The sequence below is a fragment of the Hydractinia symbiolongicarpus genome, chromosome 11, assembly GCF_029227915.1.
Source record: "Hydractinia symbiolongicarpus strain clone_291-10 chromosome 11, HSymV2.1, whole genome shotgun sequence".
Classification (NCBI taxonomy): Eukaryota; Metazoa; Cnidaria; class Hydrozoa; order Anthoathecata; family Hydractiniidae; genus Hydractinia; species Hydractinia symbiolongicarpus.
Window position 1 is genome coordinate 7,626,195 of NC_079885.1, and position 18,029 is coordinate 7,644,223.

General features: G+C 31.6%; 1 protein-coding gene across 2 annotated transcripts in view; it reads right to left on the reverse strand.

Moving 5' to 3' along the window:
* Positions 1–18,029, reverse strand: part of LOC130614680 (uncharacterized) — a 67,103-nt gene that overhangs the window by 14,006 nt on the left and 35,068 nt on the right. For both annotated transcript variants that reach the window (XM_057436116.1, XM_057436117.1), the window contains exons 18-39: positions 17,446–17,976; positions 16,595–16,860; positions 16,354–16,468; positions 15,784–16,165; positions 15,022–15,130; positions 14,671–14,851; positions 14,148–14,261; positions 13,016–13,636; positions 9,921–9,988; positions 8,475–8,545; positions 7,636–7,778; positions 6,575–6,610; positions 6,304–6,422; positions 6,111–6,187; positions 5,882–6,027; positions 5,184–5,486; positions 4,621–4,935; positions 4,094–4,420; positions 2,632–3,387; positions 1,890–2,183; positions 877–1,173; positions 74–388 (exon numbers count right to left, since the gene is read on the reverse strand). In XM_057436116.1, the coding sequence (XP_057292099.1) occupies positions 74–388; positions 877–1,173; positions 1,890–2,183; positions 2,632–3,387; positions 4,094–4,420; positions 4,621–4,935; positions 5,184–5,486; positions 5,882–6,027; positions 6,111–6,187; positions 6,304–6,422; positions 6,575–6,610; positions 7,636–7,778; positions 8,475–8,545; positions 9,921–9,988; positions 13,016–13,636; positions 14,148–14,261; positions 14,671–14,851; positions 15,022–15,130; positions 15,784–16,165; positions 16,354–16,468; positions 16,595–16,860; positions 17,446–17,976 (5,586 nt within the window). The remainder of the gene's footprint in view (positions 1–73; positions 389–876; positions 1,174–1,889; positions 2,184–2,631; positions 3,388–4,093; positions 4,421–4,620; positions 4,936–5,183; positions 5,487–5,881; positions 6,028–6,110; positions 6,188–6,303; positions 6,423–6,574; positions 6,611–7,635; positions 7,779–8,474; positions 8,546–9,920; positions 9,989–13,015; positions 13,637–14,147; positions 14,262–14,670; positions 14,852–15,021; positions 15,131–15,783; positions 16,166–16,353; positions 16,469–16,594; positions 16,861–17,445; positions 17,977–18,029) is intronic.

Here is an 18,029-nt window from a genome sequence, read left to right on the forward strand (position 1 = left end):
CCGAACTCAGTTTTAATATGCATATATAAAGAAATTCCGCTACACTACTTTGCAAATAAAACAACAATATTACCGGTTTCATTCGTCGTGTATACAATCTCTTCAGTAGTAGGACCTGCTCCAATTTCAGTGTAAGCGGCAATGTTAACCTTATAAGAAGTGTGATTGTCCAAATTATTAGCCAACACGTGGGTAGTGTTGCTTAAATAGAACAGAGTGACCTCATCTTCCATTTTTTGCCATTCTGGATGAAGAATATTTGTCAAGCTGATGTTTTTATAAATGATTACACCGCGTCTCTCCATTGCATAAACATTGGACCAAGAAATATTAAAGCTATTGCTTGTGAAGTTAGTAGCACTAATGTCATTAACAACTCCAGATGGTACTGAAATAAAATAGGGTGATAAAATAAGGAAACAACATTAAATAACTTGTGATTACTAATTTCCGCTGGTTGGGAAAAATTTCGCCGGCATTCATTTTTACGGATGATTCTTTCGAAAATGAGTATAAATGCTATCAAATATTTTAAAACAAATGCATTTTTCTTAAACAACATTCCAACTAATATAAAAAAATGATTTCTAGTTTTTTATAAATAAACTTCAGTTTATGATTTTTGGAGTAAGCATTTCATTTTTTTCTTTGCGTGCATGAAATTGTCGTCTTTCTCATTCTGAGATAAAATTTCACAAATTATTTGCCTTTTTAAATTTTATTTTCGCGTTTGTTAACTTTCGCGAATAGTATCTTGTTTGTAGGGATATAATTCACGGAACTTCTTCTATTGACTTCCTTTATTAGTACGATATAATTTGATTTTAATCGTATGTCAACGAAAAGGAAGCACAATGAAACAACAAAAGCACAAACCCATTTCTAAAGTCCTTCCTTCGACATTGCCAACTTCACCACAGCCTTTTCTTGTGCAAGCACGTATCCGAAACTTATATAGCGTAGCTGGAAACAGATGTAAAAAAGTATATTCATAATCCTTCACATAAAAATTTAACGTCTGTACTGTTCCATTTTCCAGGAAGCCTTGTCCAGATATATTGAAATCAACCAAAACACCATGAAGGCTGCGTGGTGGTACATCGCTCCATTTTAACTTCAGTGAATCATTTGTTATATCGATCATTGAGAAATTTGCAGGCGGAAGAGTTGGAACTGAAATTAAAAACAAAATCATCCTACATACTAAAGAGGTACTAAAGTATATGACTGTTCTTTTTCATCATCTATTATAAAACCTAACACATAGGAATATTTATAACATATTTATTGTTTAGCCCTTGTGTAAAAATAAGTCAGTAAGCAAGACAAATATCAATAACTTTGAATGCTTCAGGGATAGTTTCTATTAGTTGTTTGAATAAGACAGGATTTCGATTAAACTGTCTAGGGTTAAATGAGTTGAAATGCAATTAAAGTTTGGAGTACGATACACCTCTTCACTGAAGAATGCATGATACTGTTTTAGTACTGCTTGTTTAAAAATTTTAATTCTGATTCGCATCTTCTGATATCACAAGCCTAACTAATCAGTTTCATTCTCTACTAAACCCTAAAAAACAATTGTTTTACGCTGCCATACCACAACAAACATTAATTATGTATTAAGGACCTGATTGAGAGATAGCAAATGAATATGAATAGTCGACTTTTTTGTTAAAACTTTAATCTCGTTACTAAAAACATGGCGTAGAAATCTCTTTTCTAATCCTTGGGATTTAATAAAATCAAATTATATAATTCTTCTTCGTAATATATACCCTTCAATATCATACATAACATGTCAGGAGGACAATGAGATAATCAAAAATGCAAATACAATGTTTTCAAAGTAAAATTTATTCATAAAACACACAACATAAACAACTTACTATCCTCCAATGTTCGATTATATAACATTACAGATGGTCCAGGACCTATTCTTGTGAACGCCGTCACTGTTATGTTGTGATACATAAATTTGGTCATATTAGCAAACATGGTCCACGTTTCATCGCCAGTCACGTTAATAATTCTTTCAACATGATCACCATAACCATTTTTGACGCTGATGTTGTATTTGATATTTCCATTGATTAGATAACGATTGGGTTTTCCAATGCAGAGTGAAAAAGTTGTAGAATTGTAATGGACAATACCGCAATTTAAAGGTGGACCATGTGGAACTAATGAAAAGGATATAATATACTTAAATCAGATTAATGTACAGTAAACGCCTCCAAATTCCCCAAGGTGGTACATTCCCTTTAGGGGAATATTTACAGCGATACGTATTAACAATATCACCATAACCATGTCATTGTATTACAGGTTGGTTATGCAGAACATCAGGTACACAGAATATGATATATTAGGAGGGATTAGTTTAAGCTCCAAAAACATTGCCATAAAAAAACTAATTTTAATCGTCCTTTTAGACCGTTTTTGATTTGAAACTAAGTATTTCACTGTAGATATGTGTACAATGTCGTTACCTTAGAAATATATTTTTACTTGATAATGTAACACTGTTACAAAAAGCTTCGTGCATTTTTATTTTTTATTTTAAATAAAGTGTTTTTTGAAAATACATACAAAAATACACAATACTAATCACAACAGGTAAAAACTTACCATCTTCATCAGTCATAGCATGAACTGGCACAGAAACGTTTCCTACTCCATAGTTATTTTCTGCATAAACAAGAACAGTATAATTCCAATATTCACGCAAACCAAAAAATTCAATTTCTGTTCCCAAAGTTTTATTAAAGTGAGACAGTTTTTTGACTTCCTCTATGGAGGAAGAATTTAACATCATTTTTTCATACACCTCACTTTCAATGACAATGACACCATAAAACAAAAGTTCACCAGCAAGACAAAAATGGGTTATTTCTGCAAATGAAACATTCATAGAAGTGGAGCTCGTATTAAACAGGGTTATATTTTCTGATGGACAAAATGGAATATGTCCAATCGTTCGGAATAAAATGCTCATATTAAATTCACTGCAACCTTCTTCACTGCAAGCTTTGCCAATCATTGAGTAGTTGGTATAATATATCAATGGAAAGAGATGGTGTTGGACGATCTTTGATGAGGCTTTAACAAGAGAAGTTGAACCATTTAACTGCAATCGTGGGCACTGAAAGAATCCTTCCTTTTGACTGTCCCAGAGCTCTACATCCTCCATCGTGTGGTTGATACTAACATTGAACACTTTCCAATCATCTTCCCAATTCATTATTCTGAAGTGTATTTGGTAGTATGTGACTACTGTATTTTCTTCTGCTAAAGGTATCAACCCAATAGTAATATTCTCTGACGTAGTATCGTTTTCCATGGCATCACCAAACGTCACGTTCAAAACAGTAATCTTCCCCGGAGCTAGAACGAGAAATCAGAGTAACAAAATTACATTCTGGTCTAGTTAAGTATTATTTTTTTACAACCAGGCATAAGAGTATAAAAGAACCAGGTAATTACCACTAATTCACCATCACTATAGCAAAAATGAATTGATAATATTTCAAGTGAAAAATTCAAATTAAACCTATGTGAAGAAATAATCATTTAAATAACGTTTTAAAAGCATGGCATCAGGGTATAAAGATTCAAATCAGAATATTTATGGTTATAGTGTTCGAATAAGCTAAATCTGTAACTTAAAAATATTCAGGCTAGTAAATATTTAGTTAGGCTACTTGTAACTCAAATAATACACCAACTATTTTTTCTGATCTACGTTTTTAAAATAATTCTCATTTTAAAATATCCAGTTAAATCTAAATATTATGTCCAACCTTTTACAATGTGTTTCTGTTATTTTGCGCTAGCTTTTAGTTTAGGTCACAAAGAGAGGTTATTCACCTGCAAAATAATTCCATGGAGAACAGCCTGAACAGCAAAATCTAGTAAATTAATATTACCGTTTTCTTTGCAAAAAAGTTTTAATCTCAACAGTTTCTATTAATAAAATATTTTAAAAACCGCCTTAAAAACCTTTTAAAAGAGTATGTCTAAATTGGCACGACATAAGTGCTTATTTTTCACCATAATTAATACACGTAGAACATAAACGAATTACTCATACTTGTTCTCCCTAATGTGTAACAATATTCATTTTTCACACCACGTCCTTTGAGATTCACCGCTGCAATTGTTACATTGAAAATTTTCATTGGCTCGCAGTGTGTTGTATGTTCTAAACTTGTGATGCTTATATCGTTTAAAGTAAAAATAAAATATTGACATTCACTGGAAACTAATAACGGAACTAATGGCACAATCTCAATTTCGTAGCCAGACAACTCATAAGCATTGTATAGATCAATGTCTTCAGGCAAAGCACTCCAGTTCAATCTCACCATTGTGTTCTCAACTAATTCTATCGAAGTGATATTAGGTGCTATTTCTGGCACTAAAAACAAACAAAAAGGATTAAATATTAAAACAATTAATACAAATGTAACTTCCAAATTTAACAATGCGTAACAAATATCATAAAAAATATGCTAACCAATTTCAAGTTGAGGGATTGTCTATTGTACAATAACTTTAACAATTATAAATGAGGGGAGGGGCAAATAACCCACCAGAGATAGGGCTAAGGTGTTTTACCTCCAGGACCACTTCGCTGTATTCGACCATCGAGTGCTCCTAGCCCAATATCATTCCAAGTACCCAAGTAAATTTGATACTCAGTGAAAACGTCCAATTCTGTCAGCGTATACGACTGTTGTACAGAGCTCACATTTATCATGTTGTATGTCGAAATATTCGCAACATCAGGATCAGAGGTCTTTTTGTATAGTATGGTATATGCAAGCATATTTAGTGAGTTATAATGATGTAAATCATACTTCTTCCAAGACAGAGAAATTGATGTTGAATCAACATCTCCCACACTTTCAATGATTGGAGGTACCAAATTTCCTAAAATAACAGGACGCAACTGTGAACAAGTTAATTTGGAGCTTGCAAGGTGGTACACAGGGGTATTGGAAACGACTGGAGAAAAGAACTGGTTAGTTATCGATCTTTTCTTTGGGAAGACGCTGGCTGAATTATAAAATATTGTTTTCCGAAAAATTAAAGATGTTAGGACTTCCACATTGCACATTAGCAACACCATGCAAAAAGACCTTACATTTTAAAAAAATATTTGAGAAACAAGATCGTACTGGTTGAAGGAGTTATAATTTCAGTTTCAACTCCAGCTGGACTCCATCCCTCATGGGAAAAACTATATACTGTAAAAGTGTATCTTCGAAAAGTTGTAACAGCATATAGGATGAGATTTGTTCCAGTATAGAATACTTTTGTTTCATCCCCAAAATGTGCGCCATTAGCAGGAAAAAAAATAGATGCCTTGACCACGTAACCTTTATGGAAACTTTTGTTTATTATTTCTGGGTTGGTGATATTGATATGAATGGCGCTCTCGTTGAATACGCTGACATTATATGTCACAGGAAAAGCAGGAACTGAAAAAACAAACAGTATATGAGAATGTAACATGTGAGTTTGATAGTAGCATCTTTTCGTTATTAAAATATATGTTTTTTTGCCAAAAAATTGCTGGAATGAGAAGTTAAAATACGCAATAAGAGAAAAAAACATGGTATAAACAAATTTCTTTGCAGGCACACCTAAAGTCTTTGCAAAAAAAATCTTTTTTATAACATGGAATATCACGTTTCTTCTATTTTCTTATTATTATTATAAAAGGATTTATTAATAACGTTTATATAACATTATACTTGGTGTCCCACCAACCTTAATTGTTTTTACTCTTTATTATATTTAGAGATGTTAAGGATTAATTTAAATAATTCTTTTTTAATAGAATACTGTAGTAATAATCAACAAAAAAACGTACTACGTGTGCTGTTAGTCATTTGGATTTCGTAATCCAAACCATTATAAAGATATGCATCAGTGCCAGCCACTGCACCATAATCATATCTGAAGAATACTTTCAAAATAACATTCATAAATCCTTTTACTGTACCAATCTTTGATTTCCTAATACCAATACAATTTAGTTTTAAAAAATGAAAAGTAAAATTATTTTACAAATAAAAAATGCACAACGAAAAAAAACTTACATTAACTGCAACGATCCAAATTCGTAAGATTCGTACAGTTTAAGTTTTGGATAGGTCACATCTATGTAGGATTTCATCTAAAATGCAAGGAAACAATTTACAGGTATTCTAAAAAATGCACAACATCCTGGTGGACAAGTTGAAAGAAAAAAAAGGATGATTGGCACTAATTCTATAGAAATGTACGACTCACCATATTAATCAATGTCTTGTTAACGCCAAAAAATTCTTCGCTGTCCCTATCCAACAGTTCGTCTGTCCAGTAAATAGACTTTGCAATTACTAAGAACTTGAATGATGCAAAATAGTTTTCTAAAAAGTAGTTTTTCTAATTTTATTTCACAGTGTTGAATTTTTATTGAAAAGTGTTTTATTGAAAAGACATTTTAGTATTATTACAGATATTAAGAGGAACATAGTCCTTGGCGTTGATATGGAATATATTCAAAGAAGCATTGATTTACCTGAGCTTTTTATAGGTTGAAGTTTAAAAAGCAAGTCTAAATACAAAACAAAAACTTTCATTGCTGCACATATTTGCTAACATTTATTACATTGCACCTAATTTATATTAACGAACAATAAAGTAATTTTTTTTGACTTTTCCTGACATTTTTGCAAGAATTACCTTCATTTCATGCGTAATTAGTAGGCCAGTGAAGTCTAATTTTTAAGATCCAATCATGATTTCTCAAAAAAATATACAAATTCCTAGACAATTATTTTTTGCAGGAGGTAAACTTTAAGCAAATCAAACACGAAGAATTTGTATTTGTCAAAAATAGAATAGTATCATGCTTTTGTTACAAGCTAAAGGAATTATTTGTAATGTTTATTTGGAACATTCTCTAATTGTTCCAATCCTTTGTGAAAAACGGGCTTGTCAACTTGTCAAACTTGAGAATTTTTAGCCATTCAGTTTAGCGTTTTAAACATTCTACATAAAACTTAATATTTAGTTAAATTATGCTAAATACCAATAATTACAAGTTTTAAAGCTGGTTGATGATGTCACGATTTCGCATAATTAGCGAAAATTTGAAGACATAACTCGAGAACCAAAAAAGATTTTTCAAAAAAATAAAAAGATTCCTAGATAACTTTCAAGGAATTTTCATGAGCTTAACTTGCTTTTTCGCAGTAGGTCAGCTTTAGGAATTAAAATGACTGGAGGTAACTGCATATCATTTTTTTCCCCTGTGTGTTACAAATACCAAATTTATAAATTCACTTGCTAGACCTTTACCAAAAGATTCTCTAAAAAAATATTGAGAGAAAAGTAATTGAAGGCCATAAAATCAGCTGCTGGAATTAGCAAAGTACATTGAGAATATTCCAGAAATATTTTTAAAAAAATGCAATGATTGACGAAAAACGCGAGTTCTGCATTTGAATATAAAAAAAACTGCCTGGTCTTGCAATTTACACACTAATAGCTTTGTGTAATGTGCTCTCTTCTCTCTCTGTTATGATTTTCAACAAACTCACATAATCGAATAATACACAAAACAACAAACGAGCGAACCTGTTTCTTCACCACGGGTTATGGTATAATTAAATCCACCATCTGTTTTTATGTAAGTGCTTGACAATTCAGTCTCAACACCGTCACTCAATCTACTCTGTATCAAAAAACGCAAATCCAATTCCGCATACGTAGAATTTGACCTATAAAAGGCATCAAGAAGTTACTTTTTTCAGCAGTAAGTAATTGTGCCCATGTAACAGAATAAATAAAAAAAATGCAAAAAAAAAACTAGATGAATAAAACTAATATTTCGCAAAAAACCTTAAAATAGTTCATTTGCGAAAAAGTCTATGCAAGATTGCTCGAGATGACTGATTGAGGAAAATCGAACTTCGCGAAATACACTTTTTTGGACCTTTTACATAAAATTATAAGGTTTTGATAAAAAAGCGTAATTAGACTATTATCTACTTATTGTCTACATTAAGTTTCGCGAGAATGAATTTTCGTTAGTTTTGCTGTTAATTTTCGCAAAAATTAATTCCCACATAATTTTTTTTCTCTGTTTTGAAAAACGATTTGTACTAATTGTTTTCTTCTAATTTACTTAAAAACTACATATATTTTCAACTTTATTAGTCTTTATTTTCTCTCCATTATAAAAACTTTTGAAAAAATGTATGAAGTGAAAACCAAATGTTATCTTATTCTTTTTACACGAAATTTGCGAATCTTAATTCTCACGAAGCATTGGGACCTACGATCTTTGCGAAAATTAGTTCTTGCGAAAGTTACATTTTAATTTCCAGCACATTTCTCGCAAAAAAATAGTTTCTGCAAAAATTAATTCCCTTAACGTAAAACTTTATATTTCTGTCATATATTTTAAAACTTACGCGAAAATACCATTATCAGCATTAAAATCTGCACCCTTCAGTGATGACAGTGACCGAATATGTTCTTCAAGCTGAAATAAAATAAACATACTTGCAATTATTTCATATATATACTTGCAAACAAGCTGGAAATATATATATCTGATAAATCTCTCAGGAAGCTGTTATTTCCAATAACAATAAAGTCGAGAGTAGTAGCTCTGTGAAAAAGGTGATTTTACTAAAATCTTAATCAATCTCAGATAACAATAACATTATTTGATTCTTTATTTTGTTATATATACTTTACCAAAGTTTTTTAGAAATATAAATGGCTACCAATCGATAATAAGCCTCTAATAATTTTCATTTTGAAATCAATCTTCTCCATGGTTATTTATTCAATTCATTCAAATATCAAAAGGCAAAGAATATTTATCGTTTTTGTTTTTTAACAAAAATCTTATTTCGATTTGTACATTATAAGGGTACATAAGAAGTGCAGTAGTATTAGTGGAAGGTTAAGAGCTGACATACAGTTTGTATGCAAGCGTTGCAAAGGTGAGATTATAGAGAATGAAGTATTTCCAGCTTTAAAGATGTACAACAGTGGCTCGTTAGAGATAGTTGAGAACTTCTGTTACTTAGGTGATATGTTGGGCAGTAAAGGGGGTATTGGTAGAAGTGTTACTTGCAGGATAGGTTCTGCTTGGAAAAAGTTCAGAGAGTTACTTCCTTTGTTGACTAGCAGAGTCCTGTCAATTGAGGTAAAAGGTAGGTTGTATGAGGCCTGTGTAAGAAGTGTTATGTTGTACGGTAGTGAAACATGGGCAGTGAAGCAGGAGGATCTTGACCGTTTAGAAAGGAATGATATGAGAATGGTTAGGTGGATGTGTAGTGCCAGCCTGAGAAACAGAAAGAGTTCAGATGAGCTTAGAAGCAGGCTAAGTCTCCGTAGAATTAAAGATGTTATCCAGATAAGAAGATTGAACTGGCTGGGGCACTTGGAAAGAATGGAGGAGGATAATTGGGTAAGAAAGTGTAGAGACTTGATAGTTCCTGGGGCAAAGCCCAGAGGCAGACCGAGAAAGACTTGGCAGGAGGTTATAAGGACAGACTTGATGCAGAGGAAGTTGAGTTTAGATCTAACACAGTCTAGATCAGATTGGAAGAGGGCCATTAATATACCCCGTCCAGCCCGTGCTAGCATGGAAAACGGACGTTAAGCCGAGAATGATGATGATGAAGGGCAGATATCGACCCAAAAATCTATTTGTAACCCAAAGTGAAATATGCATATATTACAAATACTGGATATTTTGAAGCCCATTAAACAACCAGCTGTTAGTTTCGCGTCAAAAAAATAACAATTTTTTTCTGACATTAACCACAGGCAGAAGGACAGAAAGACAGACGGATAGCAGACATTATATTACAGATGAAATGTACGAAGCTGAAGTAAAATACCATGCTTTTTAGTCCTGCTTGTGTGGCTCCACCATTAGTTGTCGAAATTTTCATTTGAAAATATGGATCTATAAGTATAATAGTAGTTAAGATTATAAACATAATGAAAACTCAGTATCAAAACATTAAAACGTTAAAAGAAAGAATTACAGGTAATATAGGAACATAGAAGAATAGAAATTAAAATGTCATTTTTATTTACCTGAAAAGGGTATTTATAAAAAAAAATTAAAAATCACCAGTTTTGTGTTGAATTATTATATTAAATTTGAGTTGTCTTTGTTACCTATGCTAAGCAATGACCATAAATTTTTATTTTACCTTGCTTCTTTCTCTGTAGAAAGCAATAATTTTTTAGCAATAGTAAGGAAAAATCCCTACATATAATAATTATTCGAAAAAAAAGCACAGTGCAAAGGTGTTCCAGGAAACCACAATTCCGGTTAAAATTAAAAAATAATTGAGAAAAAAAACATATTTCTGCTATAAATATATCACAAGATTTTGAATGCTCCACTGTGATGTATAGACTAGACTAAATAACATCGAAAAATATGCTAATTCTTTCAAGTTGTTGTTTTTTTCCATAATAAACACTGAATATTGCTTCTGTCTGAATAAAGTTTACAGCTAAATACTTCCCCACTAAAAAGTAGAGACTGTTTTTATTTTTCAGCGAAGCGAATTTTTAGAAGCAAAATTAAAACAAACAAAACTATGCATGCTCAGATACATTTTGCTGTCGAATTCGCCGTTCGTTTCGCTTCGTGCAACCTACCCACTAGGGAGTATTTATCATAGATAGTAAGTTTAGATTTGCTTAAGATAGTATGCACTACTAATATAACTCTAAAGCTGCTTGTTTTATTTGCAAATAGAAGGTTAACAATTGCCCAGGAATTACAGTTATAGAAATCAGACTAAACTTGGGTCAAACGAGCTTATAACCTGAGAATAAGCTAAATAATAAAGGCCACGGAAAAAGGGTTTTATTAAACATGAAACATGATGTTAACATTAAAAATATAACCTAACCTGCACTAGAAACCGAAAAACAAAAAATAATTGATTACACAGGGGCTATAAAACAAATGGCTGTTGGTTTTCGACTTTAGTGACTACACAGAAGTCCAGCTAACAAAGATCACTGAGAGCAAAAACAACATTTTAAATTCTCTTAAATATAATATTAAGTATCCAAATAAAACTTAAAATTGGATATCAAAAATTTATTTGATATAAGCACTTACCTTGTTTCTAACTTTAAGTTTTCTAATATAATGAACTTCAAACTTTTTGAACTAGTTAGCTAGTTATATCTTTTGAAATTTTGCATAGAAATTTGTTGCACATAAAACCAGTTGACGCAAATACAATGACTTTAAAATCCTTTTAGAGGTATTAATTACCTTCTTAAATCTAGTAACATAGCATTTTTTGAATAAATACAGCTCCTCGTTATTGTCTCTGTTCCTTCAAAACAATTTTAATTTAGCAATACCTAATATATTTTACAGACTGTATAGCTTTATTACCGCTAAAAAGAATACTAAAAATTTTAACAAAGTAATTATTCATAAACAGGTTGTCTAGACGTCAATGTGGTTCTGAAGTGTTTACAATTTCTTCTACCTTGACCTTCTGAGTGGTGTTGTTACACGACAATCTTCAGAATGTGCAGGGATTAAGCTTACTAATTCGTTTCTTAGCCCTTTTAAAAAAGAACTAAATGCTTAAGCTGGCGTCAGCAATTAATACCTGACATTTACTTAGCAAAGCAAACAACCTGAAACGATCTGATCGGGTACAGTATGAATTAAAACTACAAATACAGGTGTTTTAGGAGTATTTTTTCACAAGAAAACCAAAGACAGACTTCCACAACAGATATAGGATTCTGATCCTGCTTCTCTTAAACTTCAAGTCAAAATTAAAATATAGTATGGTTTAAAAGTGTCATCTCTTTAACTATATTTTTTTGTTAAAGTTTCATTAAGTAGGATTTCTATCAGAATTATTATAATTCTTAACTTTTATTGTCGACTTTAATTAGCTAGGTAATTGTTGACTTCGAATGAATCATTTTCTTTGCTGTAGTGTGAATAGTGTAGATAGTAGTGTAAAGGACATGTTCAAAAATAGGTGGCAGTCTATTGGACATTACAAAAATGCCTATTTGTTTTTTAGGGGTGTGATTTTCTTATCCTTTTTTTGTCCACAGGCATTTTGGCTATATCTTTGTGAATAATTGACCTAAATCATTTCAAGTATATGTCCTAATAGGGCAATAATTCTCCTTAAGTTTTTACAAAAAGTAATGGTGAAATTTTATAGTACTTGCAAAACAGACATAAAAAAACTCACAAAATTGAAAATGTCCAATTTTAGGCAAATTCCAGCAACTCATTTATGAACATGTCCTAAACTAAATATGAAGAAACTATGTCCCTAATGGGCTTCTGTACATGTTGACCAGATGAAAACGTTCTTTTGATGGCAGATTATTTTTTATACTCCATAAAAAATATAAATTGCTGTGTTTGATAACCCTGTTTTAATCTTTAAAAAAAGTTATAAGGTAGTTGTTGTGACTTTCTCTTCGAAAGTTTTTACACCAAAGCAGTCCATGTGGTGGTAAGGAGATAAAAAAAAATTGTAACCATTCTTTAGATTCTTAATTCTACTTTTTTAAGATACGCCATAATCGCACAGGATTGAAAAAACACAATGCTCCATGGGATATATATCTAACAACAACAAAACTGAAAATTTATGGACATTTGCAAATTTTTCGAAGAAATAAAAATTAAGATAAACAATTGATAGATATAAAGAAGAAATTTTATTTAACTTTCCAAGTTATAAAAAAAAGGAACACAGTTTAGTATCATGGAAAATTTGTTCCCATTTATGACGATGTAAAAAAGACTTTATTTAAATAAGAATATGAGAACATTTACATAGGCTCTTACTCAGAAGGGTTACTTATAGGTTTGCTACGGCTTTTGTCTATCACGAAGGAAACACATAAATTAATCCAAGGGAAGCAAAAGGTAGAACCTTCATAAGTCATCTCACTAAAACAAAGTATTTACCTTTAACAACCTTTGCAATAGTCTGGTATAACAAAGCTCTGTGTTTCCAAATGCTAAGCGTATAATTAAAAGCCACAACCTCATCAATACAAATTTTTAGTGCATTGCCATAAGCGAATGAGACATCACCATTGACGACAACATCTGACGAATCTTTACAAGTTGCATCACCATACATTTCTTCACTATTAACATACCATTTCATTTTCGTTAAAGTTACCCACACGTTGAAGTATACCCATGCTTCGATAGGTATGTGTAATTGGCCTGTACAAGCCTTTTTGTCTGACTGCCATGTTATAGTTCCCACAATTAAACTAGGGTTTTCAGCTTGAAATGTGAAATTTGCAGCAATGATCAAATTGCCAAATTTAAAAATGTCAGTGTAACCAATATTTCTATATTCTTCAACGTAGAACCAAAATGACAAAAAGAAACCTTTAGGACATCCTGATAAATCTGCAAAACAGCTCCCTGGATTTGAAGTAATAATTGTGAAGACATTCTTAGAGCATTGTGCTTGATTGAGAGGAGAATTTGTGATTTCATGTGTTTCATTGGCATAGTCTTCCAAGTCAAAGTTTCTGTGATATATAGATGTTGCATAATAATTTGATAAACCTGAGAAATATATTGAATTTGATTAAACAAAAGCTTCTTTTCAGCTTTATCAATTAAATCTCACATAGGCAGAGGTTTAGTTTCTGACATAATAGTAAACTTCAACTGATGTTAGTACCATGCACAAGATTTTTTCCAAAATTGTTTTCTTTAAAAAAGGATTCTGCAAAAAAGAAACAAAAGTAACCCCTGCTGCTTCTTTCACTGACATAAACAACTGCAATTCTAAAGGATCCTGGTGCAAACAGCAAAATAATAGGTGACTTTTCATGCAAATTCATTAATGTTTTAGAAATACAAGACTTTCATTAACCATATATTTCCCTTCACACATTACACATTACACCATTTTTAAGTGAATATTTTTTTTTCTGGATGATTCTTTTAAGACTATGATCTGCTTATTTTCTACCTATTGAAATGTGTATACATGCTTATTGTTTACTCTACAAAATTAAAACATTACATTGCATGGGCAGTCGTTTATAATAAACATGGTAATTGTACATACTATAATCACAGTTGCTTAAATAGTATCTTCCTAACTTCTCAGGACAATGGCATTCCGCTTTTAAGGGGATGCAGTTTCCACCGTTATGACACTTCTTCGGACATATCACAGAGTCTAAAGAAATGTTTAATACTAGTTGTTAGTCGTGGGAAAATCCAGGGGAATTTGTCCTCCATGCATATATTCTCTGGATTACAATTTGTGTGTCTGTGAATGTCTGTTAGGAGGAAGAAATAAAAATATTTTACAGAGGGTAGGAAAATAGATGTGGTTCAATAGACAGACAAAATAGAACTATCATGCATCATACTTAACAAATATAAGCTTGAGGTTTTAAAGTTAAGATAAACAACATTATCAACAAAAATCAATTGGTGAAAATGACTACGCAATTAATGCAAATGTCTGAAAGTATAGTCCTGGCTTGTTTGCTTAGAGAAATAAAATAAAAGACATTATCACCTAGGTATGTTTATATTATTGTGTCATAAAAAACATATATAAAAATAAACATTGTAAGTACCTATTCTGTTGGGGCAAAACTCTAAGGCTTCGATTTGTGATGGAGTAATGCTTTTATTGTAGAGTTGAAAACAGGAAAAAAGCCCTTCGAATGACTCATCAGATTCAATTTTGGAAGGGTCACCAAAAAAATGCAAAGAAGAAGGAAATGTTGTATTGTAGTCTCCACTTATTCTGTCAATCTAAATAAAAAAGAAGCTGTTACTAATTTCTTTCTGTTGATTTACATTGTCCTGTCTGGTTTTTCGGCCAGGTACAATGGTGTTATTAATTCTATCTAAATTGAGAAAAACCAAATACAGTTGAAAGTTTTAAGAAAGACTTAAAAATAATTTATATCTGATTTCCTTACTGCGTTGTTAAAATACACATTTAACTTATTGCTGTATGTTATTCCAATGTAAGCCCATGTGTTCTCAGTGAATCTCCAGGACGACTCATACACATCCGTACTGCCATGTCTATAAGATTTATAATTCAGGATTATAAGCAATCATTACTGAAGTAAAAAGGTGGCATCAATAGTATTAAATAACCGCATGTGATTGGTTAAACTCTTTCGCATAACCATAAAATTTAGTTTAGTATTGCCTACTACTACAAAATATTTAAATTAACTCTTAAAATAATTCAAATATATTTTTCGACATGTTTATAAAAAAAATGCAACTTTTTTAAAAAAGATGTTTTCTATATCCTGCTTGTATATTATTTCCTTTCGTAGAGTGTGGTAAATTCATGTAATAATGTCAATATCAACTGTCTACTTCAGGTCATTACTTTAAATGTTGACCTTAAGATATTGCCTTTGCTATCTCGGCCGATACTATATGGTTGCTAAATCTTTTCCCATACAGACCTTTTCAACAGTTATTATGAGGTTAACATCCAAGATAATTAAGTTTTTAATGTAAACTTTTTTTGTTAGGGATTATAGTCGCTGACAATTTTAAAATACTTAAATAATCATACAGATACAAAATCACTATTTTGATGCATAAAGGTTTTTTTTAATCTGGAAAACATTGCTTGTGTTTTTCACAATTGCTAGTACATAGGATAGAAAAACACAATTACTTGGCATGATAAAAACTAGGAGCACACACTGTCTTACCTTATTCTTAATTTGTCATTATCAATAACTACACGTAAAACTTCATCTCCGCTTTCTCCAAATTGGATCACCACGACAGGATGTGTCCAATAGGTTATTTTCACATGAAATAAAATCGTGAATTCTGTTGTAACAACTTCAACCACATCTTGAATATCAGCCACAGACAAAATTTGATTTCCAGCATTTCGAAAAACTTGGACAGCATGATCAGGAAAGGAAAATTTGTCTTCAGTCCATATCGTTTTAAATGATGGTCCTACTAACGTTTTGTTAAACGTTGCAAAAGACGAAGCTGAATTCAAAACATTACTGAATGTAAACAAAATCAATGGCTGAGGCAAACCAACAGTTTTCAATCGCTCCAGGTAATTGTGACTGCCTAAAAAATTTAAAGTTTATACATGTGTTAAATATAGAAAAAATAAGAGGTTAAAATATAAACAAATGTGGTCTTATACATGGGCGAAACAAAATCAACCAACAAAAATGCATGTAAGACAATTACTTGAATGTGGTGCAAATTAACAATAAATTTAACATATTCAATAAGGTACTGCAAAACTTTACCTTCCATTCTGTATTCATGTTGTGACGTGTCATTATAATACAAAGGCGATGCTTCAATAGAATCAATTGCAATATCACCTACATTTTCATTTCTTTTGTATGCCAAAAATGTAATCTAAAATTTAAAAATTAAAAAGCACAAAAAATTAGAAAGATACTTAAACTTAAGGAAGGAAAATATTTTTAAAATATAGGAAAGAAATTTAAATTGGAATGAATTAGGTATTTAAGTTAATCTTACTTTCCATGGGACAATACCATTTTCAATATGGATCATTGCACGCTTCCAGTTCAATCCTTGGTTACCTTGCACAACGAACGCTGGATAAGGGCGAGTAATATTTCTACTGTCAATAAGCCAAACATATAATGTCCCAACATGAAAGCCTTTCATGTGATACCAAAATGAGAAACTTTGATGCTTTTCTGAGAACGTTATTGTTGAATATTTACCAGGAGGAAACTTTGGATTCAAATATGATGATGGAAACAAAAGAAAGTTATCACCTAAGTATAATAGAAAAAGTTATTAAACTTTTTACACAGCACTCATTATTATAATTCACATAAATTGTCCTGAATGGCACGTATCTAGAACTGTTTGCTTCAATGTACTCCTTTATTAAAAAGGACTCAAAAAGCAAAATTAAGCTAAGTATACTTTTAATAATTACAATACATATGTAAAATATAGCACTATAAGTAAACCACATTAACTTTCTATGGAGCTATGCCGTGAAGAGAACAAGAAAGAAAGAGCTTCCTGCCCTTTTAATATATCACAACAATGGTAGCATCCTATCTCCATCTAATACATGTGCTAAAGAGATGGCATTTCATCAATAACCCCGATAATTGCCCAGCAAAAAGAGTTTGTGTTTAAATTCTGCCTAATCCATCGTCTTTGCATCACTTGGGCAGGTAATGTACAGGTTTACTTAAACCAATATCACTACATACTTTCATGCTAAAGAATTTAAAAACAATAACAATGCCAGATTGTTTTAACATTATTTTAGAAGAAAAATTTTGTTCAGATTTTTATATAAGAAACTGATTATGTGCATATATTTGGGTAAACTCTGTACGTACCAGTGTCTCGATGATTGTAGAAAATATCTAACGACATTGAATTGAAATTTCTTATGTTAGATGTAGCACCATCCACTGTCCAAGATAAAACCAAGGGGATTATTCCAGCTGAATTTTTGTTCTTGTTTAAAAAAAATTGGATAATATTTGAAATATCTGGCGATATGACACTATCTCCATCACTGTGTTTATATATTCTCCAAGGAACAAGTGATGCATAATCCAAGCTTTCGTAAAATGTTTTATCATTAAAGCAACTAGTATAGTTAGTATTAAGAACACCGATGGTAACTGCCACAAGTGCTCCCTGTTCACCAGAAGCAGCATATACTAACTGCGCCTTTAGGATTGCCAAATCTCTTGGCAGTAACTTCAGATCGAACAGAATAACTGTGTAATTTCGTGAAAGTTTCTGATATGCAGCCAGGATAGTTTTTTCTCCAGACACATATGGCGTAATGCCACAGCTAGTATCATTCCAAAAATGGAACTCAACTGGAGTAAAGGACTTTGATACCATATACCCTTGACCTAAGAGCATAAAAAAGTTTTTCAGAACAAAATTTTACAAGATTGTTAGTATG